Source organism: Balaenoptera ricei, chromosome 19, assembly GCF_028023285.1.
Source record: "Balaenoptera ricei isolate mBalRic1 chromosome 19, mBalRic1.hap2, whole genome shotgun sequence".
NCBI lineage: Eukaryota > Metazoa > Chordata > Mammalia > Artiodactyla > Balaenopteridae > Balaenoptera > Balaenoptera ricei.
In genome coordinates this window covers 44423096-44435591 of record NC_082657.1, presented here as the reverse complement: position 1 = coordinate 44435591, position 12496 = coordinate 44423096, and the positions used below count along the sequence as shown (strand labels likewise).

General features: G+C 58.5%; 1 protein-coding gene across 2 annotated transcripts; it reads left to right on the top strand.

Moving 5' to 3' along the window:
- The first annotated feature begins 383 nt into the window (after window positions 1–383).
- Window positions 384–10114, top strand: CDH16 (cadherin 16). Of its 2 annotated transcripts, XM_059905862.1 has the most exons (18): window positions 385–529; window positions 1431–1488; window positions 1774–1857; window positions 2285–2440; window positions 2511–2649; window positions 3010–3168; window positions 3960–4156; window positions 4796–4918; window positions 5113–5263; window positions 5506–5733; window positions 5816–5892; window positions 5967–6155; window positions 6257–6498; window positions 7053–7186; window positions 8002–8244; window positions 8375–8482; window positions 8809–8925; window positions 9718–10114. In XM_059905862.1, exons 2-18 carry the CDS (start codon window positions 1444–1446, stop codon window positions 9813–9815), a joined length of 2490 nt encoding a protein of 829 aa, XP_059761845.1. In that variant the 5' UTR covers window positions 385–529; window positions 1431–1443; the 3' UTR covers window positions 9816–10114. The 2 variants fall into 2 exon arrangements, with proteins under 2 accessions (XP_059761846.1, XP_059761845.1); XM_059905863.1 differs by lacking the exon at window positions 8375–8482 and having other exon boundaries at window positions 384–529.
- Window positions 10115–12496: the final 2382 nt, after the last annotated feature.

Below are 12496 nucleotides of genomic sequence, written 5' to 3'. Positions count from 1 at the left end.
AGTTCCTGGGAGAGGGGGATATTTGAGCTGAGAACTGAAGCCAGAGCAAGTGCTTAGCAGACAGATGAAGAAGAGGTGGGAAGGGCATTCCAGACAAAAGGAACAGAGTGGGCCAAGGCAGAGCTGCAGATGCTGGTGCACAGGGGGAGAAGTGGGAGCGATTCTGGAGCCACGGGAAAAAAAGCTGTGTCCAAACCCAGAGGGCTGAGAAGTATCCACTGGGCCGTGTAGGGGTGGGACAAGTGCCAGGTCGATGATCTCCCCGCCCCCTGGGGCCGGCGGTCATGGATGCTGAGCAGCCCCCAGCTTTCCAAAGTCAATGAGTAACTTGGGGGGCTGGGCAGGGCCAGGCCTGCTGCTGTGGGCCCAGTGGTGTTTTCCACTCCTGAGCGAGCATGGCTGGCCCGCCTACCTGCTCAAGTGTCCGCCCTGCCCTGTTCCACCCGGTCCGGCCTGGCCAGCACTCCCTGTAGAAAGAGTTCTCTCACCTGGCGGCTGGACCAAGGAAGCCAACCTCAGGCACCGGCGGGTGAGGGTCTGGGAGTGGAGGGTGGGCAGGGCTGAGGCTGGTGTTGGTGGGGGGGGAAGGAGAAACACTGCCCTGTCGTCCAGGGAAGAATTCCCGGGAGTGGCTGGCGTGGCTGTCTGTGCTCTGTGTGCCCAGCTCCGCGCTAAGTGCTGGAAAATGCTGAGACGAGGGCAGGGCTCCTGCCCCGCGGGGACTCCCCCATGGCTGAAGGACGGCAGTGGGCGGTAGAACAGTCCTGCAGACCCTGAACCACGAGTCCTCTGTTCCAGGAGGAGTTCTCCTGTGGTCAAGTCTTCTGTGACCTTGGTCAGCCTCTGCCCTTCAGGCCTGCAACGTGAGGCGACCACAGGAAGTGGCCCTCAGAGTCGTCAGGGTCTTTCGAGCTTCAAACTTTTGTGACTTGGGGTGCTTCTGGGAAATGACCACTTTGGGATCTACGAGCTGGGGAGGCCATGGGGGGAAGGACACAAAGGTCTGGAGGTGAAACTCCCATGGAGACCCTTGTGGGCACAAGAATGAAGAAATGCAGGGCAGCTGGGCCTGGGGGTCTTGATGGGCCTGGCCAAGGAGCTGGACACTACCCTGCAGGCAATGGGGAGCGGCAGGCCCTTAAAAGGGGAGGAAGAGGAGGCCAGTCTGTCGTGAGGTCTCTCTGGCTATGTGTATGCAGTGGGCTCCGGCAGGGGACAAGGGCGGGGGCAGTGTCCAAGTGGGTGGGAGGGGGAGGGGCAGCTCTGAGAGTTGCTGGTCCAGCTGAACAAGGAGGGACCGTTGTACCCCATGGGGCCTGGGGAAGCCACGGCCCCGGGGCTGAGGGGGAATGAGGGGAGGAATACTTTCTAGAGAGAGGAACCCTCTTGCCCACCGATCTGGGCTGGATCCTTACTGCCATGTCCCTCAGGCCCATCCTGACCATGGTCCCTGCCCGGCTGTGTCTGCTTTGCCTCTTCATCCCCCAGGTGAGTTGGGTCCTGCTTCTCACCCTCAGATCCTGGCTTTGGTTGGTACGCTCGCCCCCTACTCTACCTGGACCAGTGGCACTGACTATGGATGGTAGTGTTTGGGGGATGGTGATGAGAGCTGGCTACAGGCCTGTTGTGGGGTCAGGAGGTCAAAGGCCAGGGGGTGGATGGGCTAAGGTATGGCCAGGCCCAGGGAAGGGGCAGAATTCCCCTTCCCTGTCAGGTTCCGGCACCCACGGCAGGAAGGTACAGCTTGCTGACGTGGTGAGAATCCTCCCACAGGCTTTCCCCGGGGCCCAGCCTGCAGAGGTGTATGTGGACGTCCCGGAAAACTACGGTGGAAATTTCCCTTTGTACTTGACCAAGGTGAGCCTGAGAGCTGCGTGGGCTGCCCTCCCCCCAAGTCCTGCTTCCCCTACCTCCAGCACTCCTTTCTCTTTCTTGCTCTGGCTTTCTTTCAACCCTGCTTTCTAGAGAGTATGTGGTATAGCGTGAATGACTAATAAGATTTTAATCCCAGAAGAAAGTAGAGCTTTAAGTTTAAGGATGAAGTGATGGAGGGGGGGTTTCAAGCTTTAGAAAGTAGGGCACGGAGTATAGGGAGCATCAGGCACAGAGGAAAGAGCTCTGGCTTTGAACTTCCACCCTGTTCCTTACTGGCTTTGTGACCTCAGGCAAGTGCCAACCCTCTCTAAGCCTCAGTTTCCCCACATATAAAATGGGGCCATAGGATGGAGGGGGCATCCTCCAGGCCCGGCCCCCACTCCCTTCACCTCTGTTCTCTCCTCGCCAGCTACCGCTGCCCCGTAAGGAGACTGAGGGCCAGATTGTTCTGTCAGGAGACTCAGGCGTGGCAGCTGAGGGCCCCTTTGCTGTGGATCCAGAGTCTGGCTTCCTGCTGGTGACCAGGGCCCTGGACCGGGAGGAACAGGCAGAGTACCAGCTACAGGTACGACTGGGCCAAGGGTAGGAGAAAGCCACCAAGGCAAGGTGGGACACTGACTACCCTTCCCTGCCAGGTCACCCTGGAGACAGAGGATGGACGTGTCTTGTGGGGCCCGCAGCATGTGCTTGTGCATGTGAAGGATGAGAATGACCAGGTGCCCCATTTCTCCCAGGCCATCTACAAAGTTCAGCTGAGCCAGGGCACCAGGCCTGGTGAGTGCCCAAAGCAGCCAGCTCACAGCAAGGTCAGGTGGCCACTGATGGGAGAACAGAGAGTAAAGAGATGGCCATAGAGTTGGCATAGGGACAGGGCAGTCAGGGTCCAAGTCACCCCCTCCCATTTCTGTCCCATCCTGCACCCACCCCCACCACACTGAGGGTCCACAGGTGAGTTCCATCTACTCTTGGCCTCAGTTTGCTCATCTATGAAGTGGGGTGAAGAGCCATGGCTCACCTTCAGAATCCTGATATGATGATGAATACAGAAGGAAGACCCAGGGAGAGATAAAGGAAGCTTGGCAGACTCTCCCCACCCTTTCATCCCTAATGGTGAATCCTCTCCACACACACCAGGTGTCCCCTTCTTCTTCCTTGAGGCTTCAGACGGGGATGCTCCAGGCACAGCCAACTCGGATCTTCGATTCCACATCCTGAACCAGGCCCCATCCCAGCCTTCCGCAGATATGTTCCAGCTGGAGCCTCAGCTGGGGGCTCTGGCTCTCAGCCCTGAGGGTGAGCCTGAGCTGGGTGTGAAGAGGGGGGAGGGTTGGGGAAAGCTGGGGAAGGTTGCATCTGAGCTGTAGGATGGGTTGAAGCTTGAGAGATAAAGCAGGAGGAAAATGTATTCCAGCTGGAGAGAGCAGCAAGGCAAAAACATGGGGGGAGGCAGGACCATGCATGGAGAGTTAAGGAATGGTGTGGATGGAAGTGCCTCAACCCTACATTCTGCAGACTTGGGCCTAAGAGACAAGGATAGGAGAGACCTGAGGGGTTGTGGCCCAGGACACTGCTGGGAGACTTTGGGACTGATGGCAGGAGAGACCTGGACCTGGGAGTTCAGACCAGAGGCACAGGTTTGGGAAGGAAAGAAAAGCCAATCACACACCCACTCAGCCAGCCACCCATTCATCCATCTACCACGCAAGCATACATACAGTCCATCTATCCAACCATCCATCCACATGCCCAAATCCCCAGCTTTCTACCCTCCCAAACCCCCATCCATCCACCTAGTCAACTGTCCATTTATCCAACCGGTCATTCACTCATCTACCTATCCACCCGTTTACCGCCCCCCATCCTGGTCATCCACCTATCCAGTCCATCAACCATTCATTGTGTGGACAGATGTGGAAGTGATTTTGCAAACCGTCAAGTCCTGGTTGGATGCTCACAATGGTGCTAAAGGTCCCTCTCATCCATTGGCCAAGAGAGTATCCTGAACACCTGACATATGCTTGGCTTTGTGTTTGGTACCAGGATGCCCTGGCCCCCTGCTCAGCTGACCACCCTGCCCCTTTTAGGGAGCACCAGCCTAGATCAGGCTCTGGAGGGGCCATACCAGCTGTTGGTACAGGTCAAGGACATGGGTGACCAGGCCTCGGGCCACCAGGCCACAGCCACCATAGATGTCTCCATAGTAGAAAACACCTGGGTGCCCCTAGATCCTGTCCACCTGGCAGAGAATCTCCAAGTTCCGTACCCACACCACATTGTCCAGGTGAGTAAGTGACTGTTAGCAGCTGAAATAACCCCATGGATGGTGCAGCTGGGCCTGAGTCTCGTGGAGATTTGGGGGGGGGAGGGTGGGTCTGGGGCTCAACTTGACCCCTGTTCCTCCCCTACCTATGCTCCTCCCTCCACTGTCCCCATCAGTTCTCAAGATGGAGTGAGCGTATAAGGCCCTGGGACCAGGCCCTTAGCTCCTCACCTGCTATCCTCTGGCAGGCGTGGCTCTGCGCTCTGACTTCCTGAGCTGACCCCAGGCTTCCTCAGCAGAACAGCTGCCACGTCCTTGCTGCCATGGGGATTGTCACCCAGGCCAGGAATGTCTCAGGCTCCTCGAGGAATGCCCTGGGGTCAGGCCCAGCCTGAGAGGGCAGAGAATAAAACAACCTGGTCATTCAGGCACTTTGGGCAAGATCCAGGCTTGGACCAGGGCAAGGCCACCGTGGAGTTGTCACAAGTGCCCCGAAAGAAAAGGACCCTACCTGGACTCCAGAGAGGGCAGCAAATTGCCTGGGGTCACAAAACAGTTGGGGCCCAGGCTCCCTACCCAGGAACAGTTGGAATATAAGGGCTGACATGGGCTATTCCTGCCCCTCGTCCTGGAGGCCTTCATTCTGTGTCCCCCTCCCAGGTACATTGGAGTGGGGGGGATGTACATTATCACCTGGAGACCCAGCCCCTTGGACCCTTTGATGTGGACAAGGAGGGGAAACTCTACGTGACCAGGGAGCTGGACCGAGAAGCCCAGGCTGAGGTGAGGTGAGGGGGAAGCCAGGAGGACAGGCTGAGGGGTGCTTGGTCCCCGTCCAGTGGGCTTCTGGGGGTGTCACATACCCCACAGGCACTGAGGCAGAGGAGCTGGAGCTGGCCACCAGAAGGGAACCCAGACCCAGGCCAGGCTGGAGCTGCCCCTGGTCTTCATCTGAAGCCCTCCACTGCCCACTATAGTACCTGCTCCGGGTGCGGGCTCAGAATACCCGCGGTGAGGACTACGCCGAAACTCTGGAGCTGCATGTGGTGGTGATGGATGAGAATGACAACATGCCTGTCTGCCCCCCACGAGGCCCCGCAATCAGCATTCCTGAGCTCAGCCCCCCAGGTGGGCTATGGGCCTTGTCAGGGGGGTGGGGGAGGGGTGAAGTCCTTGTGAACTATCCCATCTTGCTCTCCTCTGGGATGGAAACAGCCTCAGGTCCCTATATCTATGTCTCACCCCCAACACACACACACACACGCACACACACACACACACACACACACACACACACACAAAGAAGAGTGGGTGAGGTAAGGCCTCGAGGCCTGGCTGTGGTCCCATCCTTGTGGGTGCTGTCTTTGCAGGTACCAAGGTGGCTAAGCTTTTGGTAGAGGATGCAGATGCCCCCGGTTCCCCCAATTCCCACATTGTGTATCGGCTGCTGAGCCCTGAGCCCGAGGAGGGGGCAGAGGGGAGAGCTTTCGAGCTGGACTCCACCTCGGGCAGTGTGACACTGGGGGCTGCCCCCCTCCAAGCTGGCCAGAACATCTTGCTTCAGGTGCTGGTCACTGACCTGGGAGGAGCAGAGGGCGGTAAGTGCCCTGAAGGTGACCAGGGTTCCCTGACCCCTCTGTTCCCATCCTGGCCTCCCCAACATGCCCTCCCCTGCCTCAGGCCTCAGCAGCACCTGTGAGATTGCAGTCACGATCACGGACATCAATGACCATGCCCCTGAGTTCACCACTTCCCAGGTAAGCAGGAACAGGGGAGGACACTTTGAGAAGGTGCTAACGGGGGGGCTCACGGCCCCTCCCCATCTCTCCAGATTGAGCCCCTAAGCCTCCCTGAGGACACAGAGCCTGGGACTGTGGTGACCACACTCATGGCCACTGACGCTGACCTTGAGCCTGCCTTCCGCCTCATGGACTTTGCCATTGAGGCAGGGGATGTGGAGGGAAACTTCGGCCTGGATTGGGAGCCAGACTCTGGTCGTGTCCAGCTGCGACTCCTCAAGGTAAGGGGCTAGGGGTGGGGGACTGACGCACACATACACACATTCATGCAGAGGGTGCCAAGCCGTGGCCCACACAGTGACCCGGGCCCCACTGGTTCCAGAACCTCAGCTATGAGGCAGCTCCAAGTCACAAGTTGGTGGTGGTGGTGCGGAGCGTGGCAGAGCCGGTGGGGCCAGACCCAGGCCCTGGAGCCACAGTCACCGTGACTGTGCTGGTGGAAAGGGTGGTGCCACCCCCTCAGTTGGACCAGGAGAGCTACGAGGCCAGTGTCCCAGTCAGCACCCCCGCTGGCTCCCTCCTGCTGACCATCCGGCCCTCAGACCCCATGAGCAGTCCCCTCAGGTGAGCCAGAAGCCCAGCCCCTTAGCTGGGCTGGACCACCCCTGCTTCCTCGGGATGATCCCAGGGCCTCAGAGGGAACTCACATTATCTACAGCCTGCAATGTTCCTCAGACCATGGTTAATGTGAAGGCTGTGACTCCTGGCAGGGATCAGGGCTGGACGGAGAGGGGTGTTTGGACCCCTTGAGAGCTCAGATGTTGCTTCCCCGTACTGTCCTGCACCAGGCCCTCTTCCAGCCGCCCACCCAGACTGCAGCACTGGGTGCTGTTCCCAGGCTCTGGCTCTATCCGGCCCCTTTGTGGGCTGACCTGGGAATAGTGGAATTGAGTCAGGCCCCCCAGGCTCTGAGAGTCCCTCCCTCAGCCACAGTATCTGTGGTTTAAGCCCTGCCCCCCATCGAGTCCCTTAAGCTGGAGAGACATCACGGGCACTGCTGCTGCCCTCAAGTCACAAAGGGCATGTGGAACTTGGGCAGATCACATGACCCAGAAGGTCTCTGGGCAAGACCCCATATGTGGTCCCTGCCTCCCTGCCCCATCTTCTTTGGCCCTCAGGTTCTCCCTGGTCAACGATTCAGAGGGCTGGCTCTGCATCGAGGAGGTCTCCGGGGAGGTGCACATAGCCCGGCCCCTGCAGGGCGCCCAGCCTGGGGACATGTACACAGTGCTCGTGAAGGCCCAGGATAAAGGTATGGCCAGGCTGTGGTGGGGGCCTCTGGGAAGGTGAGAAAACCTAAGACAGACAGACAGATAGGCAGGGCCAAGCTTCCTCCCCAGCGCCCTTGCTGGCATCCGCTCTGCTCCAGGCAGGAGGGGTGGGCAAGGGGCTGCGGCCAGTATCCTTCTCTGAGAAGGCCTGGCCTCTGCCTCCCCTCTCAGACCACCCTTCCCTCCAGACACCTGCCACCCCCCAACCTCAGCCCCGGAGGGCCTCTCAGGGTGTCAGCTTCAGGCACAGGCTGGGAGCAGAGGGTGTGGGCCTGGGCAGGGGGAGGGAGGGCCAGTGGCTCTCCTGGGGCAGGCGTGCCAGGAAGTGAGCCTGGATGGGAAGCTGAGGCCAGGTGCGGAGGACTCTGAATGCCATTTTGACAGCATGAGGAGCTGGCCCAAGGGCGGGCACGTCAGGAAGGCAGCTTTCAGCTCTGAGCTGGGCTGTCCTGTGACAGGGGTGAGCAGGGGTGAGCTCATCTGTAGTCAGGGCATTTCCACATTGTTGGGCCCTGGCACCAGGGGCCAGGGTGGGGTGGGGGGACAGTGAGAACCAGCTTGGCATCCAGAACGGCACAGAAAGGCCTGGCAGCTGTTCGGATAGTGAAGGGGGTGAAGTGCATTGTGAGGAAGAGAGAGGGAATGGAGAGGAGGGGGTCGAGGGGAGGGAAGGGGCATGGAAGGGGACTCACAGGGTGAGACTGATGGGCTGTGGGGAAGGGGACCAGGCCAGGGACTCTGAATTCACCCCACCCCCGGATGGGCCCAGGCCAGCTCAGCACTACCTCCTCTACAGATGAGCCAACGCTGACCACCTCTGCGAACCTCGTGATCCACTTCCTGAAGGTCCCTTCTGCCCCAACCCCGACTCTGGCTCCTGTGCCCTCCCGACACCTCTGCACACCCCGCCAGGACCGTGGCGTGGTTGTCGGTGGACCCAGAGGGGACCCTGACCTGGCCGGCGGACACGGTCCCTACAGCTTTGCCCTTGGTCCCAACCCCACGGCGCAGCGGGATTGGCGCCTCCGGGCTCTCAATGGTGTGTAGTGGGGGAAGCAGGGAGGCTGTGGCCAAGGTGGGGAGTGGGTGGCGCTTGGAAGTGAGATGCCGTGGGGCTGGGCCTCGGGGAGCGGGCTAGTGACTCTGATCGCTGCTTATGGTCCCCACAGGGTCCCACGCCTACCTCACCCTGGGCCTGCACTGGGTGGAGCCACGCGAACACGTAGTCCCCATAGTTGTCAGCCACCATGACCTGGTGTGGCAGATCCAGGTCCGAGGTGAGGCTGGACTGGGGTGCAGCCAAGGTCAGGGGCCTGTAGTTCCTGAGGGAACCCCTGGAATGCAGGGGGAGGAGCTGGGCAACACGTCTACGGGCTCATAAGGACAGCATATGCCTGTGCACACCTGCATATGTGTGGCTGGGCGCACAGACTGCGGTGCACGCAGGCACGTGCACAGAGGAGCTTGCATCCCCCTGCCACACCCACGAACACAGCATGTGCACCAAAACCCACATACTGGCCAGCTGGGCTGGGCTGAGGGCTCTGAGGAGCTGGGGAGCCCGCCCCCACTGCTCTTACCTTCCTCCCCTGCCTCTCCGCAGTGATCGTGTGTCGCTGCAATGTGGAGGGGCAGTGCATGCGCAAGGTGGGCCGCATGAAGGGCATGCCCACGAAGCTGTCAGCGGTGGGCATCCTCGTGGGCACCCTGATAGCAATAGGTAACGGAGGTTGGGCTCCTGTGTGGGGGAGGGCAATGGTGGCTGGAGCCACAGCCTCCGGATAAACAGTGCCCCGTCCCATGGTGTCCCCACAGGGATGGAGAAGGAGCCCCCCAACTCTTCTAGTCATTATGCTGTTGCCTCCTGTTATCATAGTCAAGATCATCCTCATTGATAACAGCATTTACTGTTACTGCTACGCATTAACTGCGTATCAGGCCTTATGCCAAGCATAGGATTATTGCGTTGAATCCTCCCTACAACCCTGTGGTGCTGGCATTTCCCCATTTTCCAGATGAGGTCACTGATGCTCAGAGAGGTTAAGTGATTTGTCTGAGGTTACACAGCCAGGTGTGGCAGAGCCCAGCTCTTTCCAGCCTAATTCTTTCAGTCCAAGCCTCCCCTCTCTATCCCCTTTGTTTCTTTAGCCCCCTAAATTTTTTTCTGGCTGGTTTTCTTTGCTGGTTCTAGCACATTGCTACAGTGTGCCTTTCTCTCAGAGGTCCATGGGAACAACTCACTGGCTCCCAGATGATCCCCACCCAAACTGTTCCCCAGAGAAAGGGACCTTGGAGGCTGGGGTGTTCTGGGCCTGGTGAGGGCTGAGCAGGCCAAGCAGTCAGGCTCCTTCAGGCACCAGAACCACAGAGTCATACCCAGCCCAGCCTTGGGGATGCTGTCTAGGAAACTTTGCTTCCTTATTAAATCAATACCAATAGCAAGGAGTCCCTAGTGATAGACAAGTCCTATGGCCCTTTCGGAGGGCTGATCTATCCCTCTCCGGCCCCTCAGGCATCTTCCTCATCCTCATCTTCACCCACTTGACCCTGGCGAGGAAGAAGGACCTAGATCAGCCAGTAGACAGTGTGCCCCTGAAGGCGGCGGTTTAAATGGTCCAGGCAGCCCCTCCTGGGAACTTGGCCTCTGGCTCCATCTGAATCCACTGGGAGATGGCCCAGCACTCCAGATCCACGAGGGCCAGGACAGGGCAGAAGCCCCTTCACCTGCCCTAGGGTGGAGGCAACATCACCAGACATATCTGCAGAGCCTGCACACTGACTAAATGGGCTGCCCATGGGAGCACTTCAAATGGCTCATGTTTGTCCAATAATAAAGCCTCGGAGAACTGGGCATGGGTCCTAAAGGACTGTGGGCCCATGTCCAGGTGTCCATGTGCGTGTGTGCAGTATTCATGTCTACCTGCCCTTTCGTCTCTTCCGCATCTCCTGCTGCACAGAAAGGGTGTGGGGGCTTGAGGGATGAGCCTGGGGTCCCCTGCGGGGAAAGACACAGGGGCATCATATGGGCTCTTGGTGAGATCTTGAGGCTAGAGCAAGGTGGGTCATTTCTGTGGGCATTTGGAGACCACTGGCTGCAGGCCCTGCATGGGTTAACTGTCCAGGTGATGGTTGAGGAGGGTGTCCCTGAGAGTGTCATTTCTGTGTTTGCCTGGATATCATCTTTGCTCTGGGGGGTGCACCTTGTGAGTCCATGTCCTGTACTCATGTGTGAGCATACTCGTGTCCCTGTATATGGGTCACCTGCACACAGGGGTGGGCAGAGGTCCCTCAGTCTCAGGAGGGGTCTGGGTAGGAATCGTGAGGGCCTGGGTAGGAATCGTCAGGGCCCCATGGGGCTGGAACAGGAGAGGTGAGGCTGGGAATCGGTCTCTCTGTCCCCATGCTGGCCCCAAGGCACCTCTGGGTTTTACACACAGGCTGGTGAGTGCATGGGGAGTCTGCAAAAAGAGAAGGGGGAATTATTCAGATGGACACCACTGGGGTGGAATAGGAACCCTCGTGGCTCACCCTGCCCCTGCCCCAGGTGAACCCCTTCCCCTGGCCGAAGATTAAGCCATGGCCCTGGTGCTAAGCCCTGACCACATCTCCAGACTGACCTCTAATCCCTGACCCTTGACTGACCCCAGACACATGCTGATCCCCCATGCCTTCATCCCAACGGTCTCTGGGGAGCCGGGGTGGGACTTGTTGTCCCAGGCACCCTGAGCAGATGATGGTAAATCACGGGGAAGGGAAAAAAACAACCTCACTGGGGCCCAGGCCCTATTTTTAGGAGATAATCTCTTCACTCCTGGCAGATTCTGTGGGATGGAGGCCAAGCCCAGCCAAGAGAGATGGGGCAGGCATCCTGGCTGGCCTGGGGGAGCGTGGGAAACTCAGCCTGGATCCCCAGCCCAGGGAGAGACCCTGAGGCTGATCCCAGCCGCTCTGGGCCCAGGTCCCCTCTCCCCACCCACACCCCCATCCGCCACGGGAGGCTCTGCTGACTACTGTGGTCCAAGCAGAGCTTCCTGCCCCTCTCCTAGGATCCTCTGCTTGGCCTGTACCCACTCAGAAGTCTTCAGGGTGCAAAGTTCTTCGAAAGCAGATCTCATCTAATCTTTCCGTCAACCTACGAGGGCAGGCTTATTGGCCCCATTTTCCAGTGAAGGATCTTGAAGGTCAGGGAGATTAAGGGCTGCAGCTGGGAGTCTTAGAAGCGGGGCACAAGGTGAGACTGTCTGGTCAAGGTTTATCTTACCTCTCCAGCAGTGTCCACAGCCTTCAGCTGGGCTCTGCTCCCACAAGATCCCCCAGAAGGGCCTTAGAGATCACCCAGGCCAGCAACTTCTAATCAAGTTGGAAAAGTGAATCACAAAGAGGTGGGGAGACCTTCCCAAGTTCATCCAGCCAGTGGGATGCAGCACCTGAGCTGGAACCCTGGAATCACCTGCTTTCTGGGTCCTTGTTCTAGATAGATAGATAGGCTGATAGGTGGGTGAGTGGATGCATGGATGGATGGGTGGGTTGGTGGATGATGGATGGGTAGATGGGTAGATGGATGGATAGGTTGGGGGGGGGTAAGTGGATGGATGTATGGATTGGTAAGCAGGTAGGTGGAACCCCAGCAAAGGAAAGGAAGGATGACAGGATACCAGGGCATATTAAGGCATCTGTCCCAATTTGAGGGTTCCTTTCTTAAGCCTCCAGACCTCAAAATACTTTCTGCTTGTGGGGCTGACAACAGGGTCCATAATCCCCAGTTTTCCTGAGCATTTGTGGACATAAGCCTCTCCTGCAATCCTCAGCCCCTTCTATAGAGGAAAGTGAGGGTCATAGAGGGGCGTGGCTTCTCCTGGGTCTCAGAGGGAGAGAAACAAGAAGCTGGTGCTTGTTTGTGGGCTTGGCGGTAGGTCAGCAAGTGCTTGTTCAGATTCGCGCTAGTGAGGCAGGCCTCACTCTGCAGGCGGCGGGGCCTGGACCCTGCGAGGGCAAAGTGGGGGATAACTGGTGGCTCGGTGTGGGCAGAAGAACACGTGATTCATGCTCTGCCTCATCCTTGCTGTGTGTTCCCAGGTGAGTCTCTTTACCTCTCTGAGCCTCGGTTTACTTGTTGATAAAATGGGCCCGGCTCAGATGGAGTTGTTGAGAGGACTACGCGAGATAATCCCCCAAAAGTGTGTGGCACAATGCCGGGCACACAGCAGGAGCTCAGTCAACATGGCTTTCCCTGGTCCATGGACTGTGGGGAGGACTTACCTCAGATGCCTATAGCCACAGGCTCTCACACA

What these genes read in the sequence shown, in the direction of transcription:
- CDH16 (XM_059905862.1), top strand. Translation starts at nt 1,444, where the DNA reads ATGGTCCCTGCCCGGCTGTGTCTGCTTTGCCTCTTCATCCCCCAG. An exon ending in TTTGCCTCTTCATCCCCCAG is followed by an intron (nt 1,489 to 1,773) that starts GTGAGTTGGGTC and finishes ATCCTCCCACAG; the next exon opens with GCTTTCCCCGGGGCCCAGCC. An exon ending in TCTGGCTCTCAGCCCTGAGG is followed by an intron (nt 3,169 to 3,959) that starts GTGAGCCTGAGC and finishes TGCCCCTTTTAG; the next exon opens with GGAGCACCAGCCTAGATCAG.